Source organism: Cricetulus griseus, unplaced genomic scaffold (genome assembly GCF_003668045.3).
Source record: "Cricetulus griseus strain 17A/GY unplaced genomic scaffold, alternate assembly CriGri-PICRH-1.0 unplaced_scaffold_220, whole genome shotgun sequence".
Classification (NCBI taxonomy): domain Eukaryota; kingdom Metazoa; phylum Chordata; class Mammalia; order Rodentia; family Cricetidae; genus Cricetulus; species Cricetulus griseus.
The window spans coordinates 36,501-47,686 of NW_023276943.1; the positions used below are offsets into that span (position 1 = coordinate 36,501).

Genomic DNA, 11,186 nt, shown 5'->3' on the forward strand with positions numbered 1-11,186 from the left:
ATTTTAAAACAAGCATATATAAATTACTTGAGCAACTTTAGGATATGAGGCTTTCTCCAGGCACCCCAGGCCTCCAAGAAGTGTTGAATAACATGCGCAGCCTTTTCCTCTGTCAAAGACTGGGAAAGCCATCTGTAATTTTCTCTGCTCCTCTAATGGTAAAAAGGAGTCGGTACCAAATGATGGGGGTGCTGATGGAAGTACACCCGCTGGATTAACAGGTCTCTTAAATTTACCGGGGTGTGACCGGTTATCCCCTATTTTCTCTCCCCCCTTTTTCTTTTTCACCTAGCTGAGCTGTTTCCCCAGTATTTAAGACTTTATCTCCTGAGCTTTCAGAGTCATCAGAGTTATCAAGATTTAAAGCTTTAATCTCATTTACAGAATCATCTAACAAATACACTCCCTTGTCATTAGACACCCCAGGAGGTCCTTTTTCCTTTTTCGTTGTCGTTTTGTTTTTTGTATACACTCCCCTGTCATTAGACACCCCGGAAGGTCCTTTTTCCTTTTTTCTTGCCCCACGCGCCCCACCTCTCACTACATTCGGTTTCTGACATGTAATTTTGGACTTCTTCAAAATTGCTACTACAGTGAAAAAGATCAACAATCCCAAGCCAAAGTCCAGAAAAGACATACCTCTCCGAATTTACCACCCTGCAGTTCTGAATCCGCCCCGTCCAAGTTCCCGGGTTTCGGCACCAGATGTCCCACGCGATTGCCTTGCCGGCAAGAACAACACAGGATACTCAGATCCTTCTGCAGTAAAGCTTTTATGCGTCTTGAGAGAGAGAGAGAGAGCATAAGCTTACAAAATCGGAGACCCTGAGCCAAGAATCCTGTCCCCTAATAAAGGCTGGCAACCGCCGCCTTGGATGTGTTACCCCATGATTGGCTGTAGCTCATCGGACCATATGACGTCACGAGGCAGAGATCAAGGAATGGAAAGTTACCCAGTGCCTGCGCGCATTAACTTTACATTCGGTGCCTGCCGAATGCAGGCGCCATCTTGTAATGGAGAATGCAGGGACGGCTCCCTACAACTCCTACCTATCTGAAAATAAATTCCAGGAGTTTGGCTCATTATTTAACTGTAAGTGTCTGCTTCTGCTTCCATCAGTTACTGGATGAAGGCTCTAGGATATCACATGTGGTAATCAATGATCTATTTATCGGAGATGAGCATTTAAGGTGACCAATGAAAGACCCCTGTCCCTTAGCCCTTTCTTTCTCAAGTTTGTCTCCTCTTCCTCCTGTTGGCGGCTTCCCCGATCCCCACCCCCGGCGGCCTTTCCCCGCCACCCGCCGCACGCCCGGCCCGAGAATGAGCACCAGGTGGGCCAGCCCGAGAACGAGCACCGGGTGGGCCGGCACGAGGGCGAGCACCAGGTGGGTCGGCACGAGAACAAACACTGAGTGAGCCGGCCTGGAGCCCTGCCCCTGAGCCCCTGCCCGAAGAGAAACACTCTGTCCCAAGGTCTCCGCCCCCAAGGTCAGCCATCAGGAAGGGGGGGGAATTGAGTCTGCTGTACCAGACACCAGACACCAGACCTTGAGAATATGCTGATCTGGAATGGCTCTGTGTCTCATTTGAACCATCCAATGGAAATGATTCTGTATTTCGCCTCATTTGAAAGACTCTGTTTCACCTCATTTGAATAACTCTGTACTTTGCCTCATTTGAATAACCCTGTATAGCGTCTCATATACATTGACCAATGGGAATAGCTCTGTACAATGCCTCATTAGAATTGTCCATTAGAATCCCTGCTCCTAGCTTGCGCCTTTTTCCCTATATAAGGACCCCTTTCCCTTGGCTCAGTGCGCTTAGCCACACAGAAGCTAAGTCGCCCTGGGTACCCGCGTCTCCAATAAAGCCTCTTGTTTTTGCATCCAGTTCGTGGCCTCGCTGATTCCTGGGTGTGGGTCTCCCTCTACGAAAGTACCTCTTTGGGGGGTCTTTCATTTGGGGGCTCGTCCGGGATTAGAGACCCCCTCTCAGGGACCACCGACCCACGTTTGGGAGGTAAGTGTTGTGCGGATCTGCTGTTTTGTCTTGTCTGGTCTGAGTCCGTCTTGTGAATTGCACTTGCGTTTGTAGTATACAGCTGTGTACATTTGTATTTGGCGGCTCCGAGAGGAACTGACGAGTTCGGACTCCTGACCGCGGCTCCAGGAGACGTCCTGGTAGCGTTTGAAGCCCTCGGGGTGAGGGATTTGTATTTTGAACTTGGGAAGCCCTCGGGGTGAGGGATTTGTATTTTGAACTTGGGAAGCCCTCAGCGTGAGGGATTTGTACTTTGAACTTAGATCTATGACTGGACATTTTCCCAGTCTCTTTGGAGAAGGCCCTCGGCTTGAGGGATTTGCAATCTTTACTGGGGACGAAGAAGGAGGGCCCCCTTCTTCGACCCCCTCTCAATTCTTACTTTCGACTCTCTGTCGAAACCGCGCTGCGAAAGTCTGTTCTGTGTTATTCGGTCTTTGTCTTGTAGCTGTCATTTGTGTCCTCCTAAGCCTAGAAACTATGGGGCAAACTGTCACCACTCCTTTGTCCCAGCACTCTCGCACTGGAGAGATGTACAGGAATATGCTCATAACCAATCTGTTGATGTGCGTAAACGCAAATGGATTACTCTTTGTTCTTCAGAATGGCCGACCTTTGACGTAGGCTGGCCATGAGATGGTACCTTTAACCCCCAGACTATATTCCAGGTAAAAGAGAAGATTATGGATCCTGGACCACACGGGCATCCCGATCAAGTGGCTTATATCGTCACTTGGGAGGCTTTGGTTCAGGACCCCCCTCCCTGGGTACGTCCTTTCTTACATCCCAAGGGCCCCTCTCTCCTTCCCCCCTCTAACCGCTCCAACCGACCCATTCCTTCGGCCCCTACACCTCCCACTCCTTTGATTCCTCCCAACCCCCCTTCCCATTCCAACCTTTACCCTACCGCGGTGAAAGACACTAAGGCTAAAGAAAAGAAGACACCTAAGGTACTCCCCCCGGGAGAAGACCTGTTGGTTGATCTATTAACGGAGGAGCCCCCGCCATATCCGCCACTGCCGCCCCCACCAGAGGCAGAAGCGGACTCCGCCGCCGCCTTGGCGGAAGCGGCCCCTGACCCTTCACCAATGGCTTATCGACTAAGAGGTCGCAGGGAGCAGCCCGTTCCAGATTCAACCACTTTGCCCCTCCGAACTGGACTGAACGGCCAACCTCAGTATTGGCCATTCTCAGCATCGGACCTCTATAACTGGAAAAATAATAATCCTTCTTTTTCTGCAGACCCCGTGAGGCTGACATCTCTCATAGAGTCGGTACTCACGACTCACCAACCCACCTGGGATGATTGTCAGCAGCTGTTACAGGTCCTCTTAACCTCGGAGGAGAAACAGCGCGTGCTACTAGAAGCACGAAAGAATGTCCCAGGAGCAAACGGGCAGCCCACCCAGCTACCCAATGAAATTGATGCGGCTTGCCCTCTTGAAAGACCTGAATGGGATTTTACCACCGAAGCAGGTAGGACCCACCTGCGTCTCTATCGCCAGTTGCTTGTAGCGGGTCTCCGGGGGGCAGGACGCCGACCCACTAATTTGGCCCAGGTGAAGCAGATAATACAGGGTGCGGAGGAATCACCTGCCGCTTTTCTAGAGAGATTGAAAGAAGCGTACAGGATGTATACTCCCTATAATCCGGAAGATCCAGGTCAGGCCACCAACGTTTCTATGTCCTTTATTTGGCAATCAGCCCCGGACATAAGAAACAAGCTTCAAAGGCTAGAAAATCTACAGGGATATACACTCCAAGATTTGTTGAAGGAAGCAGAACGTATTTTTAATAAGAGGGAAACACAGACAGAAAGAGAAGAACGTTGGAGGAAGGAAACCCAGGAGAGAGAGGAAAGACTAAGACAGGAAGCAGAGGAAAAAGAGGTTGCGAGAGACCGTAAGCAGAATAAAGAAATGAGCAGGCTATTGGCCACAGTAGTGACAGGCCAGAGACAGAATAGACAGAGGGATGACAGAAGGGGGCCCCACCTGGACAGGGACCAATGTGCTTACTGTAAAGAAAAAGGACATTGGGCAAGAGAATGCCCTAAGAACCCCCGGGCCAAGCTTCCACGGCCAAGGGCTTCTGACCTCCTGAACCTAGAAGATTAGAGGAGTCAGGGCCAGGAGCCCCCCCCCTGAGCCCAGGATAACACTGCAAGTCGGGGGGCATCCGGTCACCTTCCTAGTCGATACAGGGGCACAACATTCTGTTCTGAATCGGTCACCCGGACCCCTGAGTCACCGGACTGCATGGGTACAGGGAGCTACAGGCGGAAAGCAGTACCATTGGACTACAAATCGGCAGCTCCAGCTCGCGACCGGTAAGGTTATGCATTCTTTCCTCCATGTGCCAGATTGCCCCTACCCCTTACTAGGACGGGACCTATTGACCAAATTAAAAGCTCAAATACACTTTGAGAGGTCAGAAGTCAAAGTCACAGGGCCAGAGGGAATTCCCCTTACCATCTTGACAATGTCCATAGAAGATGAATATAGACTCCATGAAAAGAGGACTAATTCGAACAATCAGGAAACCCTTGATCACTGGCTTGCGGAATTTCCCCAAGCCTGGGCTGAAACAGGAGGAATGGGCCTTGCCATTAACCAGGCCCCAATTATAGTAACCTTAAAAGCTGCCATCCTTCCTGCATCCGTCAGACAGTATCCAATGCCTAAAGAAGCCCGCGAAGGAATTCGGCCACATATTAAAAGGTTACTTGAACAAGGGATTCTGGTGCCCTGTAAATCTCCTTGGAATACACCCTTGTTACCCGTTAGGAAGCCGGGAACTAATGACTACAGGCCAGTGCAGGACCTGAGAGAAGTCAATAAAAGGATAGAGGACATACACCCTACTGTCCCCAACCCTTACAATTTGCTGAGTGGATTGCCACCTAACTATACCTGGTACACAGTCTTAGATCTTAAAGACGCTTTCTTCTGCCTCCGCCTGCATCCCACCAGCCAGCCTATATTTGCCTTTGAATGGCAGGACGCGGCCCTTGGAATCTCTGGGCAGCTGACTTGGACTAGGCTACCTCAAGGGTTTAAGAACAGCCCTACCCTTTTTGATGAAGCTTTACATCAGGACCTGGCAGAATTCCGGGTTAGGTACCCCGCTCTAATCCTCTTACAATATGTAGATGACATTCTCCTGGCAGCCAAAACCAAAGGGGAATGCAAGGAAGGCACTCAAGCCCTCCTCCAGACTCTTGGGAGCCTAGGGTACCGGGCATCCGCCAAGAAGGCCCAGATATGTCAGAAACAGGTGACCTATTTAGGATACAAGATAAAGGATGGACGTCGATGGCTAACAGAAGCCCGTATGCGAGCCATCTTAGACATTCCCACCCCACAAAATCCCCGCCAACTGAGAGAGTTCTTGGGAACGGCAGGCTTCTGCCGCCTATGGATCCCCGGGTTTGCCGAAATGGCGGCTCCCCTCTACCCCCTCACTCGGCCAGGGGTTGCTTTTAAATGGGAAGAGCCCCAAAAGAAAGCCTTCACCGACATCAAAAAGGCTCTCCTTGAATCACCAGCCCTGGGTCTACCGGACTTAGCTAAGCCATTTGAACTTTTTATAGATGAGAAAGAGGGCTATGCTAAGGGAGTCCTCACCCAAAAACTGGGGCCTTGGAGAAGGCCCACTGCATACCTCTCCAAGAAATTGGATCCTGTGGCATCGGGATGGCCACCCTGCCTTCGAATGATTGCCGCTATAGCCCTGCTGGTAAAAGATTCTCACAAGCTAACCTTGGGGCAGCCTTTGACCATACATGCCCCTCATGCAGTAGAGGCAGTCATCAGACAGCCTCCAGACAGATGGCTTACTAATGCCCGAATGACTCATTACCAGACTATGCTGTTAGACAAAGACTGGGTCCACTTCGGGCCTTTGGTGACTCTGAACCCAGCCACCCTGCTCCCCCTCCCTGGGGAGCCCGAGGCTCATGATTGCTTACAGGTATTGGCCGAGGCCCATGGGGCGAGATCCGACCTGACTGACCAGCCTCTACCTAGCCCGGACCACATCTGGTTCACGGATGGAAGCAGCTTTTTGCATCAAGGAGAACGAAGGGCGGGCGCGGCAGTCACCACAGAGAATCAGGTCGTCTGGGCCCAGGCACTCCCCCCTGGAACTTCCGCACAGAGGGCAGAACTCATAGCACTCACGCAGGCTCTAAAATTGGCAGAAGTAAGAGGCTCACTGTGTATACAGACAGTCGTTATGCCTTCGCCACTGCCCATATACATGGAGAAATTTACAGACGGAGGGGGCTGCTTACCTCCGAAGGGAAAGACATTAAAAATAAGGAGGAAATCCTCGCTCTCCTAAGGGCTCTTCATCTGCCCGCCGCCTTAAGTATCATACATTGCCCTGGACACCAAAAAGGGGATTCTTTTGAAGCAAGGGGCAATCGAAGGGCAGACTTGGCTGCCCGAGAGGCGGCCCTGACCACAGACACCACTAACCTCCTGGCTCTAGAGCCCACCAACGACCATCCCTTCCCCTCATGGGACTATGAACAAAGAGACATCCAAACCCTAGAGAAATTGGGAGCCACAAAGGAACCAAACGGGGATTGGACTTATGAAGGAAAGACTGTCATCCCCTACCGGGTAACCAAGTACCTAGTGACATTTTTACATAAGATGACACATCTGAGCTCCAAGAAGATGCGGGAGCTCCTCGAACGAGAAGAGGAATTCAATTTCCTTTTGGGGAAGAATGATATTCTAAAACAGGTAACTGAGCAATGTGATGCGTGCGCCCGAGTCAACGCATCCAGACTGAAGCTTCCTCCCGGGAACCGGGTCAGAGGCTACCGGCCCGGAACACATTGGGAGATAGATTTCACTGAGATTAAACCAGGTAAATATGGATACAAGTATCTATTAATTTTTGTAGACACCTTTTCAGGATGGGTTGAAGCCTTCCCTACTAAACATGAAACAGCCAAGATCGTTACTAAGAAATTGCTTGAAGAAATCTTTCCCCGTTATGGGATGCCTCAGGTACTGGGAACAGACAATGGGCCCGCCTTCGTCTCCCAGGTAAGTCAGTCAGTGGCCACCTTGTTGGGGATTGATTGGAAATTACATTGTGCTTATAGACCCCAAAGTTCAGGACAGGTAGAAAGGATGAATAGAACAATCAAGGAGACTTTAACAAAATTGTCGCTTGTAACTGGCACTAGAGACTGGGTCCTCCTACTCCCCCTAGCACTCTACCGTGCTCGTAATACCCCTGGACCACATGGGCTCACACCTTTAGAGATCCTGCATGGAGTACCTACTCCTATCATTAACTTTCTTGATCAAGATGTCTCAGATTTTGCTAACTCCCCTTCTCTCCAAGCTCATTTACAGGCCCTCCAACTAGTACAACGGGAGGTCTGGAAACCCCTTGCTCAAGCTTATAAAGACCAGAGGGACCATCCCACCAGCCCCCATTCCTACCAGATCGGGGACACCGTTTGGGTCCGGCGTCACCAGGCCAAGAGCCTTGAACCCCGCTGGAAGGGACCCTACATCGTTTTGCTTACCACTCCCACCGCACTCAAGGTAGACGGCATTGCAGCTTGGATACATGCTTCACATGTAAAGCCAGCCCGACCCACCGATTCAGCCACTGCATCAGAATGGACCGCACACCGCACTCAAAATCCTTTAAAGATAAGACTCTCTCGTACACCCTCCTGTTGATTGGTTGTCTGTTTACCCCCCATGTAGCAACTAACCCCCACAGGGTTTATAATATCACCTGGAAAATAGCCAATCTAGGGACCGGGGAAATAGCCAACCTCAGCACTTATATAGGGACTCTACATGATGGGTTCCCTCCTCTCTATGTCGACCTATGTGACTTAGTAGGGTCTGATTGGGATCCCTCTGACCAGGAACCATTCCCAGGGTACGGATGCCACCACCCTGGGGGAAGGATAGGAACAAGAAGCAAGGATTTTTATGTTTGCCCCGGCCATAAACCAACTCATGGCTGCGGGGGGCCACAGGAAGGGTACTGTGCAAGATGGGGATGTGAAACCACAGGGGAGGCTTACTGGAAACCCTCTTCCTCTTGGGATTTCATCACTCTCAAACGGAGGGAGATCCCAGGGTATGCAGGGAAAGGACCATGGAGATGTGGGCAAAGAGCCTGCGGACCCTGTTATGATAGTGCCGGAGGGGGAGGTTTTCAAGGCGCCACCCCCGGAGGAAAATGCAACCCTCTCATCCTAAGGTTCACAGATGCTGGAAAAAGGACTACTTGGGATAGTCCTAAAGTCTGGGGACTCCGGCTGCACCAAGCAGGGAAAGATCCGATGACCTTATTCTCCCTGTACAGACAAATTACTCCCCTAAGCCAACAATCAGTCGGGCCAAACACAGTAATAGCGGACCAGAGAGCCCCAACCCAATTTCAAGTCCCTGAACCCCCTACCGTTCTTAAAGCTATCACTCCTACACCAGGTGCTGTCACCTTCTCCCCCACCCCAGACGCCCTAAACGTCGAGATAACCAGAGACCCTCCAGGTACCGGAGATAGATTATTACAATTAATCCAAGGAGTTTACCAAGCCTTAAATTTTTCAGACCCCAACAAGACTCAGGAATGCTGGTTATGCCTAGTTTCCCGGCCCCCATATTATGAAGGCGTGGCAATACTGGGCAACTACTCCAACCAGACCTCAGCACCTACCAGTTGTGGAGCTGCTATGCAGCACAAGCTCACAATATCTGAGGTCTCAGGAAAGGGGCTATGCATAGGCAGGATTCCTCCCTCACATCAAGAATTATGTAACCAAGTAGAGCCATTATCTCAGGACAGCCGATACCTTGTTGCCCCTTATGGAACTTATTGGGCTTGCAGTACTGGGTTGACTCCCTGTGTCTCTACCACTGTTCTCAACACCACCATTGACTTTTGTATATTGATAGAACTTTGGCCCAAAGTCACATACCACCAACCTGAATATGTTTACAGCGTACTAGAGAAATCAACCCGATATAAGAGGGAGCCAATATCCTTTACCGTGGCCCTATTATTAGGAGGAATAACAGTGGGGGGCATAGCAGCCGGCATAGGGACCGGAACCGTTGCCCTACAGGGAATTAATCATTTTAAGCTTCTACAACAAGCCATGCACACGGATATCCAGGTCCTAGAAGAGTCAGTCAGTGCACTCGAGAAATCCTTAACATCACTCTCTGAGGTGGTCCTGCAGAACAGACGAGGATTAGATTTATTATTTTTACAGGAAGGGGGGCTATGTGCTGCCCTCAAGGAAGAATGCTGCTTTTATGCAGATCATACAGGAATAGTTAGGGACAGCATGGCCAAACTTAGGGAAAGGCTAAAACAGAGGCAACAGCTATTTGAGTCTCAACAAGGATGGTTCGAAGGATGGTTCGCTAAGTCCCCCTGGTTGACTACCCTTATATCCACGCTCATGGGACCTCTGGTTATTCTATTTTTGATCCTCATATTTGGTCCCTGCATTCTGAACAAACTGACTCAATTCATCAGAGAACGACTATCTGTTGTACAGGCCTTAGTCTTAACTCAACAATATCATCAGCTAAAGCAAATAGATCCAGAGTATCCAGAGACCTCTGAATGAAAGATTCCATTCAGTTACAAGAGAAATGGGGGAATGAAAGACCCCTGTCCCTTAGCCCTTTCTTTCTCAAGTTTGTCTCCTCTTCCTCCTGTTGGCGGCTTCCCCGATCCCCCCCCCCGGCGGCCTTTCCCCGCCACCCGCCGCACGCCCGGCCCGAGAATGAGCACCAGGTGGGCCAGCCCGAGAACGAGCACCGGGTGGGCCGGCACGAGGGCGAGCACCAGGTGGGTCGGCACGAGAACAAACACTGAGTGAGCCGGCCTGGAGCCCTGCCCCTGAGCCCCCGCCCGAAGAGAAACACTCCGTCCCAAGGTCTCCGCCCCCAAGGTCAGCCATCAGGAAGGGGGGGGATTGAGTCTGCTGTACCAGACACCAGACACCAGACCTTGAGAATATGCTGATCTGGAATGGCTCTGTGTCTCATTTGAACCATCCAATGGAAATGATTCTGTATTTCGCCTCATTTGAAAGACTCTATGTTTCACCTCATTTGAATAACTCTGTACTTTGCCTCATTTGAATAACCCTGTATAGCGCCTCATATACATTGACCAATGGGAATAGCTCTGTACAATGCCTCATTAGAATTGTCCAATAGAATCCCTGCTCCTAGCTTGCACCTTTTTCCCTATATAAGGACCCCTTTCCCTTGGCTCAGCGCGCTTAGCCACACAGAAGCTAAGTCGCCCCGGGTACCCGCGTCTCCAATAAAGCCTCTTGTTTTTGCATCCAGTTCGTGGCCTCGCTGATTCCTGGGTGTGGGTCTCCCTCTACGAAAGTACCTCTTCGGGGGGTCTTTCACCACTTCACTATTGCATGTACTGTTAGTTGGTGTCATCCTTGCACATTTCTGGATATTTACCTAGTGCCAGATTTCTCTTTAAACCTATAATGGATCCATCTATTATGGTTTCTCTTTTGCTGATCTCCTCTATTCTTTCACTGGCTCAGTCCTCCTGCTCCATCAAGTCCTCCTCTCCCCTTCTCTTCTCTCCTTCTCAGTCTCCTAACTCCCTCTCCCCTCCCACCATATTCCCAATTATCTCAGGAGATCATGTCTCTTTCCCTTTTCTGGGTGATCATCTATATCTCTCTTAAGAGTCTCCTTGTGTCCTATCTTCTCTTTTGGTGTGGATTGTAGGCTGGAAATCCTTTGTTCCATGTCAAAACCCATATATAAGTGAGTACATTCCATGTTTGCTTTTTGGGACTGGGTTAACTTACTCAGGAAGGTTTCTTCTACTTCTATCCATTTGCCTGCACATTTTATTATTCCATTGTTTTTTACCAATGAGTAAGTACTCCATGGTGTAAATGTACCATATTTTCTCTATCAATTATTCAGTTTAGGGTCATCTAGGTTGCTTCCATGTTCTAGCCATTACAAATAATGCTGCTACAAACGTAGTTGAAAAGATGTCTTTCTTGTTTGAATGTTCATCTTTTGGCCAACAAGTGGAATTGCTGGATCTTGTGGTAGACTGATTCCTATATTACTGACGAACTTCC

General features: G+C 49.9%; 1 protein-coding gene across 1 annotated transcript; it reads left to right on the forward strand.

Annotated features, from left to right (window-relative positions):
* Positions 1 to 3,436: 3,436 nt before the first annotated feature.
* On the forward strand, positions 3,437 to 9,703 carry LOC113838935 (MLV-related proviral Env polyprotein-like). Its single transcript, XM_027434443.2, has 2 exons — positions 3,437 to 3,523; positions 7,415 to 9,703. The coding sequence occupies exon 2, from the start codon at positions 7,698 to 7,700 to the stop codon at positions 9,675 to 9,677; it is 1,980 nt and encodes a 659-aa protein (XP_027290244.1). The 5' UTR covers positions 3,437 to 3,523; positions 7,415 to 7,697; the 3' UTR covers positions 9,678 to 9,703.
* Positions 9,704 to 11,186: the final 1,483 nt, after the last annotated feature.